Source organism: Mustelus asterias, chromosome 9, assembly GCF_964213995.1.
Source record: "Mustelus asterias chromosome 9, sMusAst1.hap1.1, whole genome shotgun sequence".
Lineage (NCBI taxonomy): Eukaryota > Metazoa > Chordata > Chondrichthyes > Carcharhiniformes > Triakidae > Mustelus > Mustelus asterias.
The window spans coordinates 80,686,516-80,708,870 of record NC_135809.1 but is presented as its reverse complement, the minus strand read 5'-3'; the positions used below and the strand labels follow the sequence as shown (position 1 = coordinate 80,708,870).

General features: G+C 46.5%; 1 protein-coding gene across 2 annotated transcripts in view; it reads right to left on the bottom strand.

The window, feature by feature from the left end:
* The window catches only part of dgkza (diacylglycerol kinase, zeta a), a 515,809-nt gene that overhangs the window by 271,074 nt on the left and 222,380 nt on the right, over positions 1–22,355 (bottom strand). Inside the window, exons 2-5 of one of the 2 annotated variants that reach the window (XM_078220418.1) lie at positions 20,202–21,318; positions 15,461–15,569; positions 11,638–11,733; positions 895–969 (exon numbers count right to left, since the gene is read on the bottom strand). In XM_078220418.1, the coding sequence (XP_078076544.1) occupies positions 895–969; positions 11,638–11,733; positions 15,461–15,569; positions 20,202–21,318 (1,397 nt within the window). The remainder of the gene's footprint in view (positions 1–894; positions 970–11,637; positions 11,734–15,460; positions 15,570–20,201; positions 21,319–22,355) is intronic. The other variant, XM_078220419.1, reaches the window with a different exon arrangement.

The window sequence follows — 22,355 nt, the reverse complement described above, 5'->3', positions numbered from 1 at the left end:
TCTGTACAGGGCATTGGTGAGGCCGCAGCTGGAATACTGTGTGCAGTATTGGTCCCCTTATTTGCGGAAGGATATATTGGCCTTGGAGGGAGTGCAGAGAAGGTTCACCAGGTTGATACCAGAGATGAGGGGTGTTGATTATGAGGAGAGACTGAGCAGATTGGGTTTGTATTCATTGGAATTTAGAAGGCTGAGGGGGGATCTTATAGAGACCTATAAGATAATGAAGGGGCTGGATAGGGTAGAGATGGAGAGATTCTTTCCACTTAGAAAGGAAACTAGGACTAGAGGGCACAGCCTCAAAATAAAGGGGGGTCAGTTTAGGACAGAGTTAGGAAAACTTCTTCTCTCAGGGGGTGATGAATCTCTGGAATTCTCTGCCCACTGAAGTGGTGGAGGCTACCTTGTTGAATATGTTTAAATCACGGATAGATGGATTCCTGATCGGTAAGGGAATTAGGGGTTATAGGGATCAGGCGGGTAAGTGGAACTGATCCATTTCAGATCAGCCATGATCTTATTGAATGGCGGGGCAGGCTCGAGGGGCTAGATGGCCTACTCCTTCTCCTATTTCTTATGTTCTTATGAATGGAATGAGTTTAGTCCATTGGAATACTATTCAATGGGAATGAGTGGGAATGAGTTTAGACGATTGAAATACTATTCAATGGGAGTGAATGGGAATGAGTTTAGTCCATTGGAATACTCTTCAATGTCAATGATAGGCCATAGATCAGATGTCCCAAAGCACTTCATCTCTTGAAGGAGAGTGCCTCCTCGCCCACACAAGAATAGATCAAGAATGCACATCTATACCTCCATCCCCAAAACAGGAGTAAACAAAATGCTAATTGGGATTATATTGCTACAATTCACAGGATAGTAGAGACTTACTTTCTCCAGAAGCTCAATGCAGGCTGTGTGAACCACTATCTTGCACGCAGCACATTTCTTCCGTGACACCGACTTCTGCTACAAAGAGGGATGAGTAGAATGATTAACTGCGGTACATTGAATTAATATAAAGTAGAACACCTTTTCCTCCCTTCCCTGAACCCTTTAGCCACACTTGAATCATACGCAATCTATCAGCTCTGAGGACTGAGAACTGACAGTTCTTTCAAACTTTCGGCCAACCTATTGCGTTTCTAGCTGAGGAGAGAAGAGGGGGGTAATATGTGGCAGGTAATAGATCAGGATCACTGCGATGCGTGGTTTGCCTTCTTTCTTTGGGGAAGTTACCTTGTTGCCTTCCAACCTGTGCTGATGTAGGGAAGGCCATAGGCACAAACCCATCAGACTTTGATGAATTAATCAGCGGCAGACTGATGCTGTGACATGTCCTGTGTCCCTTCATCAGTTCAACGTGTTTTCAACTGAAAATACATAGAATGATCCCCTTGGTAATCATAGAATCCCTACAGTGCAGAAGAAGGCCATTCAGCCCATCGAGTCTGCACCGACCACAATCCCACACAGGTCCTATTCCCCTAACCCCACTTATTTACCCTGCTATCCCCCTGACACTAGGGTCAATTTAGCATGGCCAATCAACCTAACCCATACATCTTTGGACTTGTTGGTTTTTCTTCATGCCTAATGGCCTACTGACAGAAATCATAATTGCACACCTCATGGTTCAAAGCCCTGCACTCTCATCTTCAAAACAGAAGTTTCTTTTTATCCAGAACTCACTCACTTAATGAAACAAAAGTTTGTCTTCTGTGTCACAAAGGTAAACATTGAGACTTGGTCAGTGGTGAGAGCCCGTTCCTCAAACCTATCTCAAATAGAAGGCACAATTTTGCTGCAACATCTTTCATCACCTCAAACATCCCAAAACACTTTACAGCCAATGAAGTACTTTTGAAGGGCAGCCACTGTTGGAATTAGACTATAAGATCGAGGAGCAGAAAAAGGCCTTTTAGTCCATCGAGTTTTCTCCACCATTCAATCTTGGTTTTTCTTCATCATGACTGATCTGATATGGCAATCCTCAATTCCACTTTCCTGTCTTATCCCCATAACCCTCGATTCCCTTACTGATTAAAAATCTGTCTATCTCAGCCTCAACACCCGCTGCGGTAATGAATTCCACAGATTCACTACCCTCTGAGAAGAAATTCAAAGAACAAAGAACAAAGAACAATACAGCACAGGAACAGGCCCTTCGGCCCTCCAAGCCCGCGCCGCTCCCTGGTCCAAACTAGACCATTCTTTTGTATCCCTCCATTCCCACTCCGTTCATATGGCTATGTAGATAAGTCTTAAACGTTCCCAGTGTGCCCGCCTCCACCACCTTGCCCGGCAGCGCATTCCAGGCCCCCACCACCGTGTAAAATATGTCCTTCTGATATCCGTGTTAAACCTCCCCCCCACCTCACCTTCAACCTATGACCCCTCGTGAACGTCACCACCGACCTGGGAAAAAGCTTCCCACCGTTCACCCTATCTATGCCTTTCATAATTTCATACACCTCTATGAGGTCACCCCTCATCCTCCGTCTTTCCAGTGAGAACAACCCCAGTTTACCCAATCTCTCCTCAAAACTAAGCCCTTCCATACCAGGCAACATCCTGGTAAACCTCCTCTGTACTCTCTCTAAAGCCTCCACGTCCTTCTGGTAGTGTGACGACCAGAACTGGACGCAGTATTCCAAATGCAGCCGAACCAACGTTCTATACAACTGCAACATCAGACCCCAACTTTTATACTCTATGCCCCATCCTATAAAGGCCAGCATGCCATATGCCTTCTTCACCACCTTCTCCACCTGTGACGTCACCTTCAAGGATCTGTGGACTTGCACACCCGGGTCCCTCTGCGTATCTACGCCCTTTATGGTTCTGCCATTTATCGTATAGCTCCCCCCTACATTAGCTCTACCAAAATGCATCACTTCGCATTTATCTGGATTGAACTCCATCTGCCATTTCTTTGCCCAAATTTCCAGCCTATCTATATCCATCTGTAGCCTCTGACAATGTTCCTCACTATCCGCAAGTCCAGCCAATTTTGCGTCGTCTGCAAACTTACTGATCACCCCAGTTACACCTTCTTCCAGATCGTTTATATAAATCACAAACAGCAGAGGTCCCAATACAGAGCCCTGCGGAACACCACTAGTCACAGGCCTCCAGCCGGAAAAAGACCCTTCCACTACCACCCTCTGTCTTCTGTGATCAAGTAAAAAGTCTCAACACCAGGTTAAAGTCCAACAGGTTTATTTGGTAGCAAATACCATAAGCTTTCGGAGCACTGCTCCTTCGTCAGATGGAGTGGATATCTGCTCTCAAACAGTGCACAGACACAGAAATCAAGTTACAGAATACTAATTAGAATGCGAATCTCTACAACCAGCCAGGTCTTAAAGGTACAGACAATGTGGGTGGAGGGAGCATTCAACACAGGTTAAAGAGATGTGTATTGTCTCCAGACAGAACAGCTAGTGAGATTCTACAAGCCCAGGAGGCAAGCTGTGGGGTTTACTGATAATGTGACATAAATCCAACATCCCGGTTTAGGCCGTCCTCATGTGTGCGGAACTTGGCTATCAGTTTCTGCTCAGCGACTCTGCGCTGTCGTGTGTCGTGAAGGCCGCCTTGGAGAACGCTTACCTGAAGATCCAAGGCTGAATGCCCGTGGCTGCTGAAGTGCTCCCCACAGGAAGAGAACAGTCTTGCCTGGTGATTGTCGAGCGGTGTTCATTCATCCGTTGTCGTAGCGTCTGCATGGTTTCCCCAATGTATCATGATTCGGGACATCCTTTCCTGCAGCGTATCAGGTAGACAACGTTGGCCGAGTTGCAAGAGTAGGTACTGTGTACCTGGTAGATGGTGTTCTCACGTGAGATGATGGCATCCGTGTCGATGATCCGGCACGTCTTGCAGAGGTTCCTGTGGCAGGGTTGTGTGGTGTCGTGGTCACTGTTCTCCTGAAGGCTGGGTAGTTTGCTGCGGACAATGGTCTGTTTGAGGTTGCGTGGTTGTTTGAAGGCAAGGCGTGTTGAGTGTCTGTAGGAAGTCCGTAGTATCGCGACAAAAGCTGGGGGTTCTTTGTACAATGGGTTTCAAGATGCCCTCGACATAGCCAGAGAGGTTCTCGCACAGGGTTCCATTTCCTGAAACGATGGGACGGCCGGGTGTGTTTGCCTTGTGTATTTTTGGGAGGCAGTAGAGATCTCCAATGCGTGGAGTACGTGGGATGAGAGCACGGAGGGTGTTTTGAAGGTCCGGATCAAAGGTTTTGATCAGAGTGTTGAGTTGACGGGTGTGTTCTTTGGTCGGATCTGTGGGTAACTGTCTGTACTGTTCCTCGTTGTCCAGTTGTCGGTACACTTCTTTGCAGTAATCCGTTCTGTTCAGTATGACGATGGCCCCTCCTTTGTCTGCTGGTTTGATGACAATGTTGCGGTTGGTCTTGAGAGCGTGGATGGCGTTGCGTTGTGCTTGGGTGATGTTCGGTGCTGTCTTGTGAGTGCGACTGATGAATCTGGTGTTGACGCACCTCCTGATGGCTTGGGCATACATGTCAAGTCGAGGGCAGCGGCCTTCCGGAGGAGTCCAATTCGACTCTTTCCTCTTCGGTTGCACTGCGGATCTCTCTGTCTGCTGTTCCGGTTCATTAGCTGTCTCATTGTGTTCGCTGTTGGCCTCTTGGGGTTTGTGGAAGAACTTCCGCAGCCTCATTTGCCTGATGAATTCCTCTGTGTCCGCTGCGAGACTGCTGGGGTCTATTTTGGTAGTGGGGCAAAAGTTGAGCCCTCGGCTGAGAACTTCGATTTCATCTGGCTGAAGTGTGTAGTCCGATAAGTTGACAATGGACTTTCCTGTAATGGTACTGTTTTCTACTGTGGTACCGGGGGGGGGGGGGGGGGGGGGGGGGTGCTTGGTTGCTGCTGGTGGTGATGCCAAGTTTCTCAAGTTTCCTGTTCTTGGTGTGCATGTAGATGGTGTAGTTCCTTTGTCTCGTCTGCTTGGCAGAGTTTCGCAGCTGGTCTGCGTCCTGAGCGCAAGTTGAGAATATGGATTCGATCTTGGTTTCCAGGCTGCGGCGTTTGCTGTAGAGTTGGTGTATGAGGTGTTTGAGGAGTGTGAGAGAGGTGCGACGGCAAAGTCTCTCAGCGTAGTCTGTGTTAAAGGTTGACCTGAGTCTGTGACCAAGCCAGTTCTCCACCCATCTAGCCACCTCCCCCTTTATCCCATGAAATCCAACCTTTTGCACCAACCTACTATGAGGTACTTTGTCAAACGCTTCACTAAAGTCCATATAGACGACATCCACGGCCCTTCCCTCGTCAACCATTCTAGTCACTTCTTCAAAAAACTCCACCAGGTTAGTGAGGCATGACCTCCCACTCACAAAACCATGCTGACTATCGTTAATGAGTTTATTCCTTTCTAAATGCGCATACATCCTATCTCTAAGAATCCTCTCCAACAACTTCCCTACCACTGATGTCAAGCTCACCGGCCTATAATTACCCGGGTTATCCTTCCTACCCTTCTTAACGGGACCACATTAGCTATCCTCCAATCCTCTGGGACCTCACCTGTGTCCAGTGACGAGACAAAGATTTGCGTCAGAGACCCAGCGATTTCATCTCTCGTCTCCCTGAGCAGCCTTGGATAGATTCCATCAGGCCCTGGGGATTTGTCAGTCTTTATATTCTCTAAAAAACCTAACACTTCCTCCCTTGTAATGGAGATTTTCTCTAACGGTTCAACACTCCCCTCCGAGACACTCCCAGTCAACACATCCCTCTCCTTTGTGAACACCGACGCAAAGTATTCATTTCGGATCTCCCCTACTTCTTTGGGCTCTAAGCATAATTCCCCATTTTTGTCCCTGAGAGGTCCGATTTTTTCCCTGACAACCCTTTTGCTCCTAACATATGAATAAAATGCCTTTTGTTCCTAACATATGAATAAAATTCCTTCTCATCTCGGTCTTAAATGAGCGACCCTCTTACTGTGAGATTATGCCCTCTGGTCCTAGACTCTCCCACAAAGGGACACAAACTCTCAACATCTACCCTGACAAGCTCCCTGAAAATTCTATATATATGTCTCAATAAGGTCACCTCTCATTCTTCGAAACTCCAATGAGTACAGGCCCAAACTACTCAACCTCGCATCATAAGAAAATCCCTCCATAACCGGGATCAATCTAGTGAACCTTCTCTGGACTGCCTCTGATATGGCCGAGCAAGATATTCACGGATAATACTGAATTCAAAATCTTAGTTTTGACTCCATTTTAAGTCCTGCATCATATTGTTGCATAGTTATCAACACTTCTAACTGCCCTATTCTGGAACATTTTGCACATTACTCATCATGTACACACACACACACATCCTGACTACTTTTAAATCTTGAGTTTTATTTTTGCTCCTTGATTTCTCATTGAATGTTTTTGGTTTCTTGTCCCTCTCACTGCCTTTCTTGTCTAAGCGACCTTTCTCCCTATTTCCTTCAGTCATTCCAAGAGACATATTAAGGGCGGGACGGCAGTTCGCACTATTGCCTCATAGTGCCAGGGACCCGGGTTTGATTCCTACCTTGGGTGACTGTGTGGAGTTTGCACATTCTCCGTGTCTGCATGGGCTTCCTGCAGAAACTCCAGTTTCCTCAGTGCTTGGGGGATAGAGATGGGCCTAGGTAGAGAGCTCTTTTGGATGGTCAGTGCAGACTCAATGGGCTAAAATGACCTCCATCTGCACTGTAGGGATTCTATGAATATTAATCCTTCTCATTGTCCCAAATGTAACCTCTCCCCAGCTCTGTTTAAATCCTCCCTTACCTGCTTTATTTACCCTCTACAAAGTTCAGGTGTAAGTAGGTTGTCCCCTCAGTACATCTGACACAAGTCCCAAATCCACGCCAATGCCCCAATATGTGAGTCTTTCCTTCCTGCACTAGCCCCATAGCCACACACTGACCATTCTAATCCTAGTAAGAAGTTTAACAACACCAGGTTAAAGTCCAACAGGTTTATTTGGTAGCAAAAGCCACACAAGCTTTCGAGGCTCTGAGCCCCTTCTTCAGGTGAAGAAGGGGCTCAGAGCCTCGAAAGCTTGTGTGGCTTTTGCTACCAAATAAACCTGTTGGACTTTAACCTGGTGTTGTTAAACTTCTTACTGTGTTTACCCCAGTCCAACGCCGGCATCTCCACATCATTCTAATCCTACCCTCCTTCACATGTCCTGTGCACAGTATCAGAGATGACCTGGGAGTTAGCACCCTTCAGGTCATTCTTTAATCTAATCGAATCATACAGCACAACAGGAGGCCCTTCAGCCCACTGGACCCGTGATGCCTCTTTGAAAGACCTATCAATTAATCCCACTCACCTCTCTTTCACCACAGCCCTGCATATCATTCAGAGCGGTTTAATTCCCTTTTGAAAGTTACTATTGAGCCTGGTTTCATCGCCCTTTAAGGTGGTGCACTCCACATTATAACCACCCCCTGCATAAAATTAATTCTCACCTTATCTTTCCCTTTCTTTTAAACCTAAATCTATTTCTTTTAAATCTATTTCCCAGCAGTCCTGCTAATGAAAACCTTTTACACCCATCTACTCTTGTCAAAAACTCGTTTTACTTTCAATTGAGTTTCATTGTGTTAAAATGAAATAATTGGGACAGGGATACGGGGAGAACCATCCACAGCGACATCACACAATCGCAGACCTGGGCTCTGGCCACTGGAGGGCAGTATTAATCAATGAGGAAAGCAGTTAGCCCCTGGCTTTACAACCACAAAAACATGGACACTCCCTTTAAAGTTTCAATGTAAAATTGATCCTAGTGATTGCTCTATGCCCGTCCCACCGGACTGTGCATGTTTGTGTGCGCACATAGTGGAAGCTTTAGTACTTGCTATCTTAACCAGGGGTGCACTTTGTTATATTAAGAAGCCAGCATGAAAGGACATGAACTGCATGGCAGCAAACCATGGTTAGAAGAAGCAACAGAAAGATTGAAAGCCTATATATAGATCAGCGATGGGCAACCTGTCGCTGGGGGCCATGTGCGGCCTACCAGGAATCTGTTTGCGGCCCCACAAGACATTTTGTTGACTGTTGCCCACAAGTAGGGTTGCCAGATTCCGCTGATTTCCATCCATGTAGTTTCCCACTAGTATGACTGAAGTGATTATATACGTGAAGGACACATGGAGAGAGGTGCATGCTACTTGTTTACAGCATTGACTGTGAGAGCCGTGCACTCCCCCTGCATCTAAACTGTAAATATTTATTTGGTTTTTACCATTTGAAGTTGATGAGAGTTCTATTACAGCAGCATGGTGGCACAGTGGTTAGCACTGCTGCCTCACAGCATGGATTCGAGTCCGACCTTGTGTGGAGTTTGCACATTCTCCCCGTGTCTGCGCGGGTTTCCTCCGGGTGCTCTGGTTTCCTCCTACAGTCCAAAGGTGTGTGGGGGTTAGGTGGATGGGCCATGCTAAATTGCCCCTTAGTGTCTTAAACTGTGCAGGTTAGATGGATTGGCTGTGGTAAATGCATGGGGTTATGACGATGGGAGGAGGCTTTTGGAGAGTCAGTGCAGACTAGATGGGCCGAATGGCCTCCCTCCACGTTGTCGGGATTCTATGATTCCAAATGAATTATTAAGCATTTTCTATAACTCGTAGCAAAATATTTGCCGTGTATTAAATGTATTTAATCTTATTCATGGGGTCATGGTTAGTGAACAAGCCCGATTTCAATCCTACAGCCCACTGAGATGAAGGAGGGTCAGTCACGTAGCCCACTCACTAGCCTAGGCTGCCCGCCACTGCTACAGATGATCTGAGTAAGGAGCAAGAGGCAAGGTCCAGAGAAAGAATGTGTTAGAGCAGGAGTCCTAATTTGAACACAGCGAGGACGTAGAGAAGAGGAAGTTTGTGGGATGGTGTGCCCACAGCTTTGGAAAGTCAAAACGGACAAAAAAAAAAATCAGAGGATTACTGAATCCAATACTTAGTAAAAAAGTAAGAGAGATTGTGATAGAGAAAGAATGCAGCGGTGAAATACAGTTTGATCTCAGAAAAGAATACAATTTCTGGAAACAACTCCATCACATGGCAATTTCCCAAATAAACAACTCAACACTGACAAAGATTCATATCGTTATTAAGTAGATTATGAAAGGAGTCCTTAACTGTTTACTGTGAGCTGCTTGAGACAAGGAAACATTTAGCAGTACAGCCACACACACACTTCTATTAGTTTTAAAATAGTTATGGAAAAGGTTAGGTCTGGTCCACAAGTTAAAGTTCTAAATTGGGGCAAGTCCTATTTTGATGGTATTGGACAGGAACTTTCAAAAGTTGATTGGAGGAGGCTGTTTGCGGGTAAAGGAATGTCTGGTAATGGGAGGCTTTCAAAAGTGAGATAACGAGAGTTCAGGGCCAGCATGTTCCTGTTAGTGTGACAGGCAAGGCTGGCGGGAGTCGGGAAAACTGGATGACTAGAGATATTGAGGTTCTGGTCAATAAAAAAAAGGAAGCATATTCCGGTAAAGGCAGCGGGGGTCAAGGGAATCCCCTTAGGAGTATAGAGCACATTTAAATGGGAAATCAGATGGGCAAAAAGGGGACTGGAGATAGCTTTGCCAGATGAGGTAAAGGAGAGTCCAGAGATTCTACAAGTATAATAAGGGCAAAATAATAACTAGAGAGAGGATCAGCTCCTTATAGATCAACGAGGTCATCTATGTGTGGAGCCACAGGAGATTGGCGAGATCCTAAACGAATATTTCTCGGCAGTATTTCCAGTGGAGAAAGACATGGAAGCTAGGGAACTCGGGGAAGTAAATAGTGATGTCTTGAAAAGCATCCGCATTACAGAGGAGGGGGTACTGGAGGTATTAAAACACAAAGGTAGATAAATCCCCAGGACCTGATCAAGTGCATCCCAGGACATTGTGGGAAGCTAGGGAAGAAATTGTGGGGCCTCTAGTGGAGATATTTGTATTATCGTCAGCCACAGGTGAGGTGCCAGAATACCGGAGTGAGGCAAATGTGCTGTTTTTGAAGAAATGCGGCAGGGAAAAGCCAGGGAACTACAGACCAATGAGCCTAATGTTAGTGGTGGGTAAGATGTTGAAGGGGATTCAGAGAGACAGGATCTACGTGCATTTGGAAAGGCGAGAACTGATTAGGGATAGTCAGCATGGCTTTGTGCGTGGAAAATCGTGTCTTACAAATTTAATTGAGTTTTTTGAAGGGATGACCAAGAAAATAGATGAGGGCAGTGCGGTGGATGTTAGCAAGGCCTTTGACAAGGGCGCATGGTAGACTAGTCAGTAAGGTTAGGTCACATGGGATCCAGGGAGAACTAGCCAATTGGATACAGAATTGACTTGCTGGTAGGAGATGGAGGGTGGTAGTAGAGGGGCTGTTTTTCAGACTGGAGGCCTGTGACCAGCGGTGTGCCGCGGGGATTGGTGCAGGGTCACTGTTGTGTGTCATTTATATGAATGATTTGGATGACAATATAGGAGCCATGGTTAGTAAATTTGCCGATGACACCAGAATTGGTGGTGTAGTGGACAGTGAAGAAGGTTATCTAAGACCACAATGGGATCTTGATCAACTGGGCCAGTGGGCTGAGGAATGGCAGATGGAGTTTAATTCAGATAAATGCATTGTGTTGCAGTTAGTCAGACAAACCAGGGCAGGATTTACACAGTTAATGGTAGGGCTCTGGGGAGTGTTGTCGAACAGAGAGACCTAGGGGTGCAGATTCATAGTTCCTTGAACTTGGCATCACAGATAGACAGGGTGGTGAGGAAGGCATTTGCAATACTTGCCTTCATCAGTCAGAGCACTGAGTACAGGAGTTGGGATGTTATGTTACAACCATACAAGACATTGGTGGGGCCACATTTGGAGTACTGCATACAATTCTGGTTGCCCTGCTGGAAAGGGTTCAAAAAGGATTTACAAGGATGTTAGCAGGGTTGGAAGGTTTGAATTATAAGGAGATGCTGGATAGGCTGGGACTTTTTTCCCTGGAGTGTAGGAGGATGAGGGTTGACCTCATAGAGGTTTATAAAATCATGAGGGGCACAGATAAGGTGAATAGACAGGGTCTTTTCCCCAGGGTCGGGGAGTCCAAAACTAGACGGCATAGGTTTAAGGTGAGAGGGGAAAGATTTAAAAGGAACCTGAGGGTCAACTTTTTCACACGGATGGTGATGCGTATATAGAATGAGCTGCCAGAGGAGGTGGTACAATTACAACATTTAAAAGACATTTGGACAGGGACGTGGATAGGAAATGTTTAGAGGGATATGGGCCAAATGCAGGCAAATCGGACTAATTCAGTTCAGGAGACTGGTCGGCATGGGCGAGTTGGGCTGAAGGGCCTGTTTCTGTGCTGTATATCTCCATGACTCGAATAATTACAGGACTGTAATTGATAGCCAATGGCTAACGTCTTGGACAACATTGTTCTACAGTTCGATATGGGTGCAGTATCGAAATGGGCCACCCGGGTTCTTCATGGTGCTCCTGCCAGTGTCAGCATCTCTTTGCCAAAATATAGGAAGGTTTTGACAGGGCGGTTGCACACACGCTGATCCTTACACTACAAACCATTGCCAAAGGGCTGCCAATACTCACCAGCATCTTGGCGACACAATTCTGCTCTCCGGCGTAACAGAAATCTCCAGAAACGCTGGTCTCAAACCAGATGTGCTCACCATACTGTGCATTCTCCTAAGAAAGATTAGACCAGAGGAGACAGGTTAGTTTGACAGCCAGTTCAGACAATCAGCAGAGGCCTCTGCACACTTTATAATGTCCGGTGATGGCAGTGTTGGGAGAGGGCAGGGGCAGTAAAGTCTGTTACAAGTGGACCGGAGATCAGGAACAGAAAGGTCTGCCACAGTTGCATGCTCAATAGCTACCTGATATAGAACTGCTACAATGCAGAAAGAGGCCTTTCGGCCCATCAAATCTGCCCCGACAGCAATCCCACCCAGGCCCATCCCTGTAACCCCACATATTTACACTGCTAATCCCTTTAACCTACGCATCCTGGGACACTAAGGGGCAATTTAGCATGGCCAATGCACCTAACCCGCGCATCTTTGGATTGTGGGAGGAAACCGGAGCACCCGGAGGAAACTCACGCAGACACGAGGAGAATGTGCAAACTCCACACAGACAGTGACCCAAGCCGGGAATCAAACCCAGGTCCCTGGAGCTGTGAAGCAGCAGTGCTAACCACTGTGCTACCCTAATATGTATGGGTGAACACCAGGGAGAGAACAGGATCGAGCCCGATTGAGGCCCCCTATATCCTTTGGTCAAATTGCTTGCTGCCATTCACGGTCAAAGACACCTACCTGCTCAGAGACACAGAACAAAGAACAAAGAAAATTACAGCACAGGAACAGGCCCTTCGGCCCCCCAAACCTGCACTGACCATGCTGCCCGACTGAACTGAAACCCCCTACCCTTCTCGGGACCATATCCCTCTATTCCCATCACCTCACAGGATTCATTTTTGTGAGGTCATATCTCCCCACCTGCTTTCCTTGAATTTCCAGTGACCCACTCATTAAGGGGGATGTTGGCATTGTGATAATATCACTGAACTAGTAATCCAGAGGCTCAGGCTAATGTTCTGGGGACATAGGTTCAAGTCCCACCACGGCAGCTGGTGGAATTTAAATTCAAAGAATAAATCTGGAATTGAAAAGCTAGTCTCAATAATGGTGACCATGAAACCATTATCATAAAATCCCATCTGGTTCACTACTGCCCTTTAGGGAAAGAAATCTGTCACCCTTACCTGGTCTGACCTCCATGTGACTCCAGACCAAGACAATGTGGGTTGACTCTTAACTACCCTTTGAAATGCCTGAATAAGCCACTTAGTTCAAGGGCAGCTAGGATTGGGCAACAAATGCTGGCCCAGCCAGCGACACTCACATCCCATTGAAGAAAGAAAAACCCTATCTCAAGTACAGGCTTCTCTCAGTTTGCTGCCGGTAGTGCTCTGTAATCGGGCACACAGTGCAGAGTACTATTAAAATATAGAAAAGCAGATATCTGCAAAACATGGACACTTACTGACAGTCCCAAACAACCTGCATTCCAACTGATATGAGCTGCATCTCCAAACTATGATGTGGAGATGCCGGCGTTGGACTGGGGTAAATACAGTAAGAGTTTTAACAACACCAGGTTAAAGTCCAACAGGTTTAACAACAGGTCTGAGGCAGGGGTCCAACAGGACTCCATCTGACGAAGGAGCAGCGCTCCGAAAGCTACTGGCATTTGCTACCAAATAAACCTGTTGGACTTTAACCTGGTGTTGTTAAAACTCTTACTCTCAAAACTATAGACAGCCTGCATATGACTGAGACGGTTTGCAACTGAAACCACCAGACAGCGCATGCTGCTGCTGGGAGAGGAGGAGAAAAACATGCTTTTGTGTAACATGAGACTTTTAAAAACAAAATCAGCATCCACCTTGGCAGAGAACCTGCTCCAGCTTGTAGGCCGAATGCTTCCACTGCCCTCTCCTGGAACCGAGAGGCTTCTCAAAGTGGGGTGTGCGCATGGTGGAGGGAGGGGAGGAGTGGGGGGGGGGGGGGGGGGGTGGATCGTGTGAGCCTGCAATCTGAGGCAGGGTCCATTATTTATCCATACCTAAATTACAAAAGGACCCAAAGATGGGAATGGAAGAGAGAAACCCAACAAACCGCCTGGTCACCACACTACCCAGACAGGCGTGGAAGCTTTGGAGAGAGTGCAAAGGAGGTTCACGAGGATGTTTCCTGGTCTTGAGGGTGTTGGCTATGAGGAGAGGTTGAATAAACTAGGATTGTTTTCACTGGGAAAACGGAGACTGAGGGGAGACCCGGGTTCAATTCCCGGCATGGGTCACTGTCTGTGTGGAGTCTGCCTGCATTTCCACCAGGTGCTCCAGTTTCCTCCCACAGTCCGAAAGATGTGGTGGTTAGATGCATTGGCCATGCTAAATTCTCCCTCAGTGTGCCCGAACAGGCACTGGAGTGTGGCGACTAGGGGATTTTCACAGTAACTTCATTGCAGTGTTAATGTAAGCCTACTTGTGACACTAATAAATAAATGTTATACTTTAAGGTGGTAGAAACATGCAGCCCTCGACCAGGATGTAAGAAAGAAAGAACTTGTATTTATATAGCAATTTTCACAACCTCAGGACATCCCATAGTGCTTTACAGCCAATGACATTTGTTTAGCATTGTAGCCACTGTTGTAATGGAGGGAAATCAGCAGATACTTTTAACACAGCAAGCTCCCAGAAACAGAAAAGAGCTCAGTGACTAGATAATATTTTACAGTGATAATGTTGTGAGCACAACTGGTCCCTGGGCACCAGGGAAAACACCCTTGCCCTTCTTTGACTAGCACCATGCAATATTAGGTTAATATCAACCAGAAGGGCTGCCAAAGCCTTGGTTAAAAGGTGCCTCAGACAGTGCAGCCCTGCTGCAGTGGAGCACTGGAGGGAAGCCTGGATTCTGTGCTCAAGCCCCTCGATTGAGGAACCACAAAACCACAAGCTGGAGTCAGAGACAACAGCCCAACAAACTGAGCCAGAGTCAAACAACAAGAGTGAAAAGCAGTACTGTACCTCAACCCGGACTCCAGGTACAGCTCTGTCCCAGGGCAGAGGAAACCAAAAATACAGGCCTTCAGCTCTGCTGTCCTGGCACCGATGCCCACCACACTAGGCCCACGGAAACACTAATAATCTTACCATAGTTCTACAGTGTAATCTTAGTCAAAAGGCAACAGCCTTCTTCATGAAGATGAATAAATTAAACAGCTGTTTTGAACATGACATTGAAAAAAACATTTGCTTTTCAAATTGAAAAAAAATTCCCCTGCTAACTCAGAAGAGGAAGCTCTAACCTCAAACTGATACAACCCTCTGAAGAGCGAGTGAGACATGGCTTCCTGTTGGTCTCTGATTAATAAAGATAAGTCTAAAAATAAAATCTAAATAATAGAATAACGCACTTGCACTATTCACACAGGAGAAACACATGTAACCTATCCTGAAAAATCCTCAGATTGAGATAACTTTCAGAGTGGCACCATTCCACACACAAACATGCAATCAATCTGGAGCTGTCTTCTCACACCACACCATGGAGTTTAGAACAGAGGGACTGTTTACAATGGGATGGGGTTTGGGATTGTTTACAATGGTTCGGGGTTTGGGATTGTGTACAATGGGATGGGGTTTGGGATTGTTTACAATGGGATGGGGTTTGGTACAGTGGGATTGTTTACAATGGGATGGGTTTTGGGATTGTTTACAATGGGATGGGGTTCGGTACAGTGGCTTTGTTTACAATGGGATGAGGTTTGGTACAGCAGGATAGCTGACATTGGGATTAAAACGGCCACTTTTAGTCTGTCAGAATATGCACCTACTCACCGTCCAATCTACTGTGCTGCATACTTCACGATCTGAGTCCTGCCGGAGGGCTAGGTGTGGGTTTGGCTGAGGCACCAGGTGCTGGAGTCCAGATTTAGCAATTGCTTTTCTGAAAGAAATCAGAGAAGAGTGTTTGTTTCCTTGGTTCAATTTTTCATCTATTTAAACGCTGTATAACCTTTTCACAAAAGCAGCAACAAAACATGATTATGGCTACTTGTATAACACCCTAAAACTCAACAATTAAGGTCTGTGTCGGACTTTGTCCGCAGTAACTCTATCATTTTCCACAATCTCAGATTTAACCGACACCACAAATTATTATAATCTCATTCACAGGGCTACAGTTTACAGAACAGAGTGAAACTATGCTTTCACACTCCTCCAAGATTGACTTCAAAGGGGATTCAAATCAAATAGATCATAAGAGCAGCTTTGCATCAAATCCCATGAGTTTCCCAATGGCAGATTAGATTAAAATTATCTCCAATGTGTGCTTTCATTACCAATCAAGAAACTTCCTTTGGGCTTCTCTAATATTCACCTATGGGACAAGCCAACGAAGATCTCAATATTCCCTCAAGCTCTTCATTCATATTCCCACTTTTTAAAAGACACATGATTTGATTCCAAACAAGCAAAATAGAGGATGAACAATGTGAATTAGACACTAGGGCGGTCTTCACAGATACAGAAACAAGTGTTTTATCCCTGACGGGTGTGCAATTCATCCCTGGATGGGTGTTGCTCTGAGTATTGCATCTACCCTTCTTGTGCCATACCCAGTAGTTTAGCTCAGGTGCTGAACTGGGAGGTACTGCCAGCACAGGCAGCAGGGACTGGACAAAATGACAACTCCAGCAGTAAGATGGGTCTCGGATCAGAAGTCTACAGGAAAACAATCAAAATGCTTGCCAGAATGGCGCGCTCTGTCCAATGGTGTATCACCTTCAGATAATAATCTATAAAGAATAGTCACGCTTTGTACACCTGACTGAAGAGGGACACAGCACATTGTATAGTTGACATAAGAACACAATATTCTGTGCATATTATCAGTAGAATGGGATATGGGATGTGTACCTCCTACATGACATAAATATGTGTACACGAATATTTATAATTCTGTGGTGAAGAACATTCTTAACATTGGAATACAGCACTTCTCAGATGTTAAAAGTGCAGAGGTACTGGAAATATACTATAAACCACAAGAAAAGTAGAAAAGGACAGTGTTTTCAACATGAAGGATTCCTGCCAGTTAAGCAAATTAGAAGATCATTAGCAAATCCCCGAAGACATCTCAGAATCTCAACTCGTTTGCTCTCTCCCACAGAACCTGACATAGCAAATCCCCAAACTCAGCATCAGGGAGTTATGGATTGCTTCCTTCCTGATGTTGATGTGAGGAGATTCCTGCTCTCGAAATGCATCGTGAACTTTACTTACTTGGGGAAGCTCTATTTTTAAATGTATTTCCACATATCCTTTAGCATAGGCCATCATATCCCTTTGGTAGCAAGAAAGCCTCTACAGGAAAGGCTCACAGCTACGTTAGGCTCCAGGAAAGGAATTTGGGAGGAGGAATGATGCCCATCAAATGGACGGTGTGCAAAAAGGAGAATGTTCCAGAAACCAAGAGATAATGCTCTGGGAAATTGCCCATGGAACACACACCTGTGCAAGAACAGCAGGGGAAATCTTTCTGACATCCTCCATATCATTCATTGAGTCTAATTTTAACATTCCACCCTTCCAAGAGTGGGCGGGGGTGGAAATCAATCCATGAATTAAAAATAAAGATTGTGGTAGTCCCAATTTGGCATTTATTTGCAGAAAGGTTAGGCTATCACCCCAGGTGTCCACTGCAGTCTGACAAGTGACACAACAGTTGATCCATCAGAGCACGAGGCTGTGACGTTAATGGACCTCTGCGTCTATTAGAGGGAGGATATGACAGACATCCAGCGATAATAGAGGCCGCACTGCCAAGTGAATGCAACATGGAGCCTGCTTTTAAATTACTTCATGCTGAATTGCTCCACAGTATCAGTCTGTCAAACTGTGTCTGTAGTTAAGCTACATGACACACTTAATTGTGGCAATAGCTTAAACTCACCATTTCTCTCATACTCTGAGTTAAGCATGTCTTACCTTAACTGAACAGCTTTATTTACATATATCTCGCAAATGAGACTTGACCTTTCATCATTCCCATTTATTTACCTCCGAGTTTGGTCTCCCTGGCAGATCAATACCAATTAAAACACTCATCAATCTGTCCGCACCCTGCTATCCTCCCTCAAATCCCTACCACCATACCCTGCTTTCCTAGCCCACTCTGCAAGATACACCTGTACTGTCTCCCTCACAGTCCTCTCAGAACAGGTGACTACGCTTTTGACCGCAGAGAGAAGTGATGCTCTCTTAATGTATTCTCAATACAATTCTCAGGCGTCATCTCCATGTAATGTGAATCAGTGATAAAGGAACGACAGAAGTGAATTCAGGAAGTTTAAAAATCTCTTCACTTCTATAATCTATTGACTTGGGAGAGGGCATTAAATTTCATGCTTTGAATACCCTTCCAACTCCATCAATACTCTGCACATAATGTCCTATTTAAATAAAGGGGAAGCTTTAGTCAAATGCAATGGCCTATTCTGTGAACTAACTCTCAACACTATCATTTCAGTATTGCTGAGAAAAGTGACACGCTACCAAAGCCTATTTGCAGAATGGCTCGCAAGGAATAACTGTAACGGGGGAGCAATTGATACAACATGGAGAGAGAGAGAGAGAGTGCTGATTGGTTGGCAAGTAGACTCTGGTGGAGGCATTGTCCTGGGGAATGCAGCATGGAACGATTAACTGCCCAGCTTTGTTCAAATTCAAACTGGGCAGACCGACTCCGATTGGTCAAGGCATTGCCCTGGGGAATGAATCAGGGAAAAGCTGCCACAACCTTATGTTCACTTGAAAAAAGGAGCAAAAGAAAGTGCATATATGCCTGCTGTCTGCAAAGACCAGGGCCCTGTGTGTGAATATATGCGGCTTTTAACATGCGTAAATAAGCCACATTGTGCACTATTTCTACTGAAAACCAATGTAAGATGGTCAGTCGGGTTCACAGTGTGGCTCACTTACACATGCTAGAAGTCACATATATTCACACACAGAGCCCTGGCCTTTGCAGACAAGAGGGACATGTCCACACATTGCGCTCAGAAGCTTACGGAACAACCATTCCCTGGTTCATTCCCCAGGACAATGCCAGCACCCATCAGAGTCAACTCGCCAACCAATCAGCATACTCTTCTCCTGCAGTATAAATTGTTGCTCCCCCGCCATTTCTCATGAGCTATCTTGATGCGTGCAAGACCAAAAGCTTTGATAGAACGTCTCTTTTTCAGCAATACTCGTCACTTTGTTTGAAGGAATCATTTATAGGGGAAAGAACAGGGAACAGATGAAGGTGGAAACAAATCAGATAGTGCTTTCAACAGAGACACAATAACCTATGTAACTTTGTCCTCTGCTGTATCATTGAAGAGCCTCAAACTTAAAGAAGCTTGGATTTCTATGGTTTCATTGCTGTCAAGCTGGGTAGCTACATCTTCAAGAGGGAAAATCCTCCCCCTCCTGTGCCACTTTGTGCAAATTGGGTAATTGGCACTGCTGGAGCTGTCTGCCCAAGAACCACAGGCTGGGCTCATCCACCTTTACAACCAAGCTGGCACTGGGTATGTATTGAGGCATCTAACCCAAAATGAGAGAGGAGCAGAGCAAAAAAACAAGGTTATCACGGATTGCAATGGGATCTTGATCAATTGGGCCAGTGGGCTGATGAATGGCAGATGGAGTTTAATTTAGATAAATGCGAGGTGATGCATTTTGGTAGATCAAACCAGGGCAGGACTTACTCAGTTAATGGTAGGGCGTTGGAGAGAGTTACAGAACAAAGAGATCTAGGGGTACATGTTCATAGCTCCTTGAAAGTGGAGTCACAGGTGAACAGAGTGGTGAAGAAGGCATTCGGCATGCTTGGTTTAATTGGTCAGAACCACTGAATACATGAGTTGGGACGTCTTGTTGAACTTGTACAAGACATTGGTATGGCCACACTTGGAATACTGTGTACAGTTCTGGTCAACCTATTATAGAAAGGATATTATTAAACCAGAAAGAGTCCAGAAAAGATTTACTAGGATGCTACCGGTACTTGATGGTTTGAGTTATAAGGAGAGGCTGGATAGACTGGGACTCTTTTCCCTGGAGCGACGGAGACTTAGGGGTGGTCTTATAGAGGTCTATAAAATAATGAGGGGCATAGATCAGCTAGGTAGTCAACAACATCTTTTCCCAAAGGTAGGGGAGTCTAAAACTAGAGGGCATAGGTTTACAGTGAGAGGGGAAGAGATACAAAAGGGTCCAGAGGGGCAAATGTTTCACACAGAGGGTGGTGAGTGTCAGGAACAAGCTGCCAGAGGTAGTAGTAGAGGCAGGTACAATTTTGTCTTTTAAAAAGCATTTAGACAGTTACATGAGTAAGATGGATATAGAGGGATACGGGCGTTAGTGGTTAAAAAAAAAGGGCGGCATGGACAAGTGGGGCTGAAGGGACTGTTTCCATGCCGTAAACCTCGATGACTTTACACCAACACCCACCAGCTTGCCACATCCTGGTAAGACCCTCCCCACCTCTTCCAAAGATACATGAGTGGACGGCAGGAATACATACGACAGAAAGTTGCTCCACACTGGGGGGTGTTTGGCCGCGGAGCTTCTCTGTATCAAGTGGAGTGAATTTCTGCGGACACCATGCCTCCACCGTGGTGGCAGATTACGAGATACCCGCCTGACACTCAGCGATGGCCGCCTATTCCCCACTGGCGTCACCCGGTACAGTTCCGGTGTACCCGGAGGACTGCAGGATGCCGCCGATGCCCGGCATGGGCCAGGGAGGAGGATGGTGCTAGACCGCCGGCGCTGGCTCGTCTGCTGGTAATTCCCGTACAATCCGTAAGTCGTTTTCCCGTAGTAGACCGATTCTGCCGGCAGGAGGTGGGAGGAACTCCTCCGCAAACAGCGAGGGGCCCTGAGGAAAGGCTTGGTGTAAACGGGCCTGTAACGCAGGCCTGAGGGCTGGAAAGTCTCTGACGTGCTAAGCAGGGTGTGCGGATCTGCTTCCCGGTCCACTTTCTCCAGCTCATCCCAGATGCTGCCCGTGGATGTAGATTCGGAGATATCCGAACCCCCCGGGGAGGAGCTCTCGCCCTCCGAATCGTTCGGGGTGGCATTTATCTCCATCCCACAATCCTCCTGGACACTGCCAGCTTTGCCCTCCTCTTCCTCGGTCATCTGAATCAGGCTGGCCAGCAACATGGAGGGCCCGACCAGGTGGCTGTCAATAGTTCGCAGTTTGCCCCCTCGCTTCTGCTTGACGGCAAATCTTGGGTTGAGGTGAAGGGCAGTGGTGCTGGACCTCCGGCGTGCCGAGCTGCCCCTGGCGTGTCCACGCCCTGATCCAGTCGAGTGAGGGGGCAGATTCTGCGACTGGACACTGGACCTGCGCCTCTGCACCAGCAGCGCCGACGGCATCCCAGCATTTGAACGGCGTCTCACTTTACTGCCGGGCACTGTGCCACTCACATGCCTACCTGTCCGCTGACAGCGCTGGGGCAACCCGACGCCAGGCATGCCAGATTCGGTCTTCTTAAAATGTCGTTTGAAAAAGGTCTCCATCGTTTTAGTTTGTCCCTGGGGAGGTGGAGAGGAGTGGACGGGGGCAGGCAGACAGTCAGAATTTGGCTTTGAAAAGAGGTGCGCCTCAGTGGAGTTTGGTTCCGCAGCGACGGCTGTTAAAGGTAGAGAAGGAGGAATAAGAATGGCATCGGGTTCAGCTCCTTCCGCGACACTTACCACAGGAAAGAGTGACAACTAGACAAGACAGTCCTGCAAGCGAGCACAGCCCTCCACACAGCGTGGCATGTTGCAGCGGGGAGCAGATTACTTCAGTGAGAGGATGAACAAGCTGTTAAGGCTCTCTGGAAGCTTTTCAACACAAAACTGGAATTATAAAAGGTTATAGCACTGAGAGGCTTACAGCAGTGAGGGGGAAACCAAGCCTGCCTTTCACGATCAAATACTCTCTCCCATTTCCTGCAATAGTTTACCTCCATGCATTCCTCGTAACCACTGGAGACACAGTGAAGAACGGCGGTCAGATTCAGCTCAAACAGGCCATTGACTCCTGGGGAGTGCAGCTTTTAACCCTGACTAATTGGTTCAAGCATGCCGACTTTGCTGTGCCCTGCTGGCTATCTTCGCCACTAAATCAGAACACTCAACTGAATTAATTGATCCGCTAATGTGAATTTTCAATGTTTTCTCCAAATCCCCATTGTATAATGTTCTAAATTTAAAGCTCACGATGGAAGGGCTGCTGCTAAACGTTACGTCAGGGCGGGTGAAGGTTAAGAGAAGCGTCTTAACCAAGGTGTTCAAGATAACGAGGCATTTTGGTAGACCTAGGCTGAATTTAATGCCCTCCCGTGCAAGACGAGTTTGGGAATGGAGGGCATTTAATCAGGGGGGGGAGGGAAGGTGGTCAGTGGGGTCGCCACTGCCCTCCTGCCCCTGCAGTTAAGTACGGCAGGGAGGTTCATTGACAGCCTTCATACCCTGTTGCCAATTGAAATCCTTAATGCCCACTTAACCATAGAATCCCCATAGTGCAGAGGGAGGCCATTTGGCCTGTCAAGTCTGCATCAACTTTCCAAAAGAACAACTTACCCACACTCACTGCCCAATTAAGTGCCCAATTCGTACTTCATTCAGTGGGCCTTCCCAAAAGAAGCCAATGCTAGTCTCTCACCGGCTCTCCAACCAGCGG